The sequence below is a fragment of the Penaeus vannamei genome, chromosome 39, assembly GCF_042767895.1.
Source record: "Penaeus vannamei isolate JL-2024 chromosome 39, ASM4276789v1, whole genome shotgun sequence".
Lineage (NCBI taxonomy): Eukaryota > Metazoa > Arthropoda > Malacostraca > Decapoda > Penaeidae > Penaeus > Penaeus vannamei.
In genome coordinates, this window is record NC_091587.1 from 15,145,207 (window position 1) to 15,150,874 (window position 5,668).

At 39.7% G+C, this 5,668-nt stretch overlaps 2 protein-coding genes across 2 annotated transcripts in view; one reads left to right on the forward strand and one right to left on the reverse strand.

Moving 5' to 3' along the window:
- LOC113821083 (organic cation transporter protein) overlaps window positions 1–5,668 on the forward strand; it is a 302,263-nt gene that overhangs the window by 181,579 nt on the left and 115,016 nt on the right. The window lies entirely within an intron of this gene.
- On the reverse strand, window positions 3,194–5,668 carry LOC113800219 (protein mono-ADP-ribosyltransferase PARP12; the record flags this gene model as incomplete). The annotated part of the gene is given in 1 exon segment (XM_070116533.1): window positions 3,194–5,668. A coding segment is annotated over 1 exon segment (1,329 nt), but the record flags the coding sequence as incomplete, so codon positions are not given.

Consider the following 5,668-nt stretch of genomic DNA (forward strand, 5'->3'; position numbering starts at 1 on the left):
TATGTATATATATATATATATATATATATATATATATATATATACATATGTATATATATATATGCGTATATATGTATATATATATATATGTATATATATGCATATATGTATGTATGCAATGAAAAACACAGTACCTTGATAATATGGAAGAAAAACCCACAATGCACAAACTAGATTTATTGAGAAAAGTGAGACAACAGTTTCGGAATCGTCCTCGATTCCATCTTCGGTTCTGAGGAGGCAAGGGAAAGTAAGCGGTATGAGGGAAAGGAGGAGAAGCACTCGGGAACCACGGGGCAGGTGAGGACAGGAGAACGGCATACTTGAGGAGACGAAGGATGTGGGAAGCGAGGAGGCTGTCGGCAGGAGAGAAACCGCTGTTCAAGTTGAAATTGGGCAGCAGCTTAATCAGAGAAGATTCCACCAGTCTGCGGGCATGGACATCAGCAGAAGGGAAGAGAATGCGTGCTGCTTTCCAGTCCATCTGATGGCCAGTGTCCCACTGATGGCAGAAGAGGGCGTTGTTGCTATGTCCCCTGGATACAGCGTACTTATGCTGAGACAGACGCTTAGTAAGACTGGCGCCTGTTTCACCAAAGTACTGCTTATCACAGGAGGCACACGGGACAACATAGGTGCCCACCTTCGAGGTAGAGGGAGGGCAGGTGTGAACCAGGTTACTACGGAGAGTATTCACCTGGCGAAAGGAGAGTCAGCAGTTGAGAGACTGCAGGGGCCGACGGAGGGAGTAGATCTCCTCAGTGTAAGTCAGGCTGAGGACAGGCAGGTGAGGAGACTCATTGCTAGAAGGTACGCCGCGCCCTGGATAACGCGACGTCTCCTGTCCTCACTTGCCCCGTGGTTCCCGAGTGCTTCTCCTCCTTTCCCTCTTATGCCCCTTACTCTCCCTAGCCTCCAGGCGAGTACAGTGGTAACGTGTCAGCCTCTCATCCAAGGGGTCGGCGTTTCGCGCCCCGCCCAGGCGCGAAAAGTTGCAATTGTCGCCCGGAGGTTACTGCTGTGGCTGGGCACCACGATGGGTAAAGACTTAGGCCCGTACTTTTAAAACCTTCGCCAGTGCTGGCGTTCGCCTGGCGAAGCTACGCCAGGCGAACCTCTGAGTGAGGGAGGCCTTACTTTTAAACCCAACGTTCGCCAGGGCGGGCGAAGGGATCGCCAGGCGCTAACATCTTGCATTCCCGCTAAATCTAGCGCAAATTTGTTTACATCTGCAGTGCACATAACATAACCTAAACTTAATTATTAACCTCGAGAGAAGACGAAAATGTTGTTTCCGCAATAGTCTCACTTTATACTATAACAAAGGAGTTAAAATTTAACTTTATGCTATAACAAAGAAGTTGAAAATATCTTTATACTATAACAAAATTAACTTTATACTTTATGCTATACTACACTTTATACTATAACAAGGTTAACTTTATGGCCCGTACTTTTAAAACCTTTTGCTTTTTCTCGCGTTTTTTTTTCATTCGCCGAAGCGCTAGATTTAGCAGGAATCCAAGATGTTAGCGCCTGGCGATCCCTTTCGTTCGCCAGGCCTGGCGAACACCTGCCTTGGGTTTAAAAGTAAGGCCTCCCTCACTCAGATGTTCGCCTGGCGAAGCTTCGCCAGGCGAACGCCAGCATTGGCGAAAGGTTTTAATAGTATTTTATACTATACTATATCAACTTTATACTTTTATACAAAAAAGAACTTTATACTTTAACAAAAGAGTTTAAAAATTACTATTTTACTATTCCTAACTGATATAAGATATTGAACTGTAGGCCTACAAGGGTATCATTAGACACGCCTCATTATAGGGCGGTGGAGCACTACAGCTATGTTTCTATAGCCAAAAGTAAACATGCCATCAACAAAACACTTTTGGTAACATTTGTGAAAAGAACATTATCCCTACAACCAAAATAGCAACAACCTAAATCTAAATAAGTCATCTCGGGGGTGGGGGGTAGGGGTAGGGGGGTAGGAAAACAGCTGATGTCTTGAGCTCTCGACTGGAACATCGAAGGTCTTGAAAAAAAATACGTATATACGTTATTTCATAATAAATTATGATTTTAAGATATTTTAGAATTTCAATGTGATTCCCACACATCATATCATACACAAATATGTTACTAATTTATAACTTGAAAGCAAGAAAATGGTATTCAAACAGCTCTCGCGCCTTTGCTTCGCCAGGCTGTTCCAATATGATCTTTCGCCAGCCTTGGTGAACGTTCGCCAGGCATGATTTTAATAGTACGAAATTCCGGATCGCCCGGCGAAACCTTTCGCCAGCCCTGGCGAAAGGTTTTAAAAGTACGGGCCTAAGCTCTGTCGCGTCAGCACTCGCTGACACACGTTGATCGAGTCGACTTCTGTCGGGACAGGCCGGGCTCCCCCATAGCCCGGGCGAGGCCCAGCTTCGCATATCGGATTTATCCTTATCCTTATCCTTGCCTCTTCAGACCCGAAGATGGAATCGAGGACGATTCCGAAACTGTTGTCTCACTTTTCTCAATAAATCTAGTTTGTGCATTGTGGGTTTTTCTTCCATATGTATCTATATATTTTTTCATATATATATATATATATATATATATATATATATATATATATATATATATATACACACACACACACACACACACACACACACACACACACACACACACACACATATATATATATATATATATATATATATATATATATATACACACACACACACACACACACACACATATATATATATATATATATATATATATATATATATATATATATATATATGTATGTATATATATATATATAATATATATATACATATATATATATGTATATATATATATATATATATATATATATATATATATATATATATATGTGTGTGTGTGTGTGTGTGTGTGTGTGTGTCTGCGTGTGTGTGTATGTGTGCGTGTGAGTGTGTATGTGTGCGTGTGAGTGTGTATGTGTGCGTGTGAGTGTGTATGCGTGCGCGTGTGTATGTGTGTTTGTGCGTGTGGGTATTTGTATGTATATGTATAAACACATATGTGTGTGTGCATGTGTGTTTGTGTGAGTGTGTGTGTGTGTGTATGTGTGTGTGTGCGTGTGCGTGTGTGTGTTAAGATGAAAATTAGTAGTAGAATAAAGTGACCAGAAGGTTTAGGAAATCATAGCATCTATTTATATTTATTTTTCATATAGCTTGTTTGGGACAGGAGCTCATACATATTTTTTTTCATTAGCTAATGAAACTTTATATGAACATACAATCGGAACTGAATGTTAACAATGAAATTTTCATAGACATATAATCTTCATTGACAACATCCATAACGTACTACAAAAATGTAGGTGCAAACTTTAACAAATAATTTTGTGCTCTCTCTCTCAATAAATAAATAAGTAAATAAAAATAAATAAAAAATAAAAACTGTCAAAGGTTGTGATAAACCTTTTCTTGTAGTTTAAAGATATTGTGTTTGAGCAATTGTGTATGGGCAATAAAGGGGTTCAAAGAATTCAATTAAGTGGGAATTCAGAGTAGGCAGTCAGTTAATAATGCATGTCTGGTCTAGGCTCTTAAACATGGCAGAAGAAAATGTTAGCTCTAATATGGGAAGACCTTTCTTTCCCCGCCAGCGGGAAACCTTGCTGTTTTGTAATTTTTGACCGTAAGACATTTGAAAAACAGTTTCGAAATCTTATTTTCATAATGTGCTCGTGCAGACATGTTATTCAAGACCGTTCAGGTCAATTAAACAAGTATTTACTCTTGGATCTCTCCGCTTGTTATGAAAATGATTGCAATATTGTTACATGTAACTTCTCGTATGCAATATGATGTGTTTCGTACCAATAGTGTCATTAGAATGCACTTTATCACAACCTTTGACAGTTTTTATATTTTATTTATTTTTATTTATTTATTAAGAGAGAGAGCACAAAATTATTTGTTAAAGTTTACATCTACATGTTGTGAACATCTTTCGACATGGTTATCAAGTGTTCGATATTTGTGTAGCCATGTCTAATTTATTAATCCGTGTATTAATAAATTAGACACATACAAGTTTACACTTTGTAAGACAAAATGTATTGGATCAACAATAAGCCCATATGTAGGTGTTCCACACTTACCTCTGGTCCATCCACACAGTTACTATCTAAGGTATTACCGCAACACACGATGACAGCATTAACAATATTCTAAAAATTGACAGTGAAAACGTTGCCAGAGGGAACTGCTGGAGATATCACTTACAAGAACCAAAGAATCAGTTTCATGATTTCTTTACAGTCTGTTAGTGATAAGAGACAATTCTAAATCACAGAATGCACTGTGACCAGATATTCAGGATAGTATTGATTCTTATCACATTTAACGATAACTGAAGGATTGGACGTGTTGTCTACAATGGTATCAACCTTTAACAGAGGTTGCAGTATGGGACTCATCGTTTTGGAGGCCACCAAGACACGCACGACGAACAGATAGCGAAAGCTAACCCTATAATCCTCAATGTTATTGCATGCCACAGATGGGTCTATGTAGAAATGAACTCCCTGTCCATATTTCATCTCTGTAGTAGCCTCATGATCTTTCCAATCAAAGTTGGATGAACATACACTACCCTTAATTGAACTCCGAGTTTTCTTGAATACTCGGAGATCCTCAACTGAGGAGAATCTGGAATCAGCTTTCAGTGATTTTTTCGCGCGTTGGAAATTCCGCCACAGTTGAGGATTCTGAATTCGTCTGATTCTCAGAATCTTCAAGCCTTTTGTGGCAAGTGGTTTCTGAATAAGGGCTGCTATTTTCTGGTATTCACTAGATGATGTTGATAAAAGAATTTGTACCATCTGCTGTTCAAGGATCATGGATTTCCATGTGTGGGGGAATAAGGATGATGTATTCTTCTCTTCTTCAAGATGCCCAGGTCGCCGGCGAACGTCTCGGACTTTGTTCGTTTCCTTATTTGTCTGCCTCATTGTGAGGAAGTCTAAAATATAGGTTTGGTGATTAACAACCACTTTTATTTTCTTGTGCAGCTTCTGGGAAAAATGCTTTTCAATCTTCGCTGACAAGCTTTCAGCATAAGGTTTTCCTATGTTGTTCCCATATGGAATCCAAGCATTGCTGTTATCTAGAAAGTACCAGATATGATTTCTTGCCATGATGTTTAAATCCGCAACGGGCTCAGTGCAAAGCCTTCGCAATTGCAGTTTCTTATTTTGCGAAGAGTTTGTAAGTTCTAATTTCTGGAAGTCTGCTGTCCAAACATCCCGGCCTAACATACACAGCAAGCCATCAATGGGAGGACTTTGTGTTGATGGGTCCAAGCGAGGCAGAGCAACATTATCTTGTGCTGGATCACAGTAAGAAATCTCAAGACATTTAGCATGGAGAATTGGGAGGTTATACCAATTGGGGGAAACTAAATCGCTAATCTGCCAGTGGAAATGCTCGGGGGAATGGAGTCGAGGACAACCAGTGGCTTCCTTTGCACAAAGACTTTCTACAGAATTGTAGCATATTTCGTGAATGCCAACATTCCCAAGGACATCAACAGACCAACAAGTCTTATAACTCGAATAGTCTTTAGTTTTGACAGGTTCCTTTTCGCAGGTTTCGTCTGAACTTGCATCTTT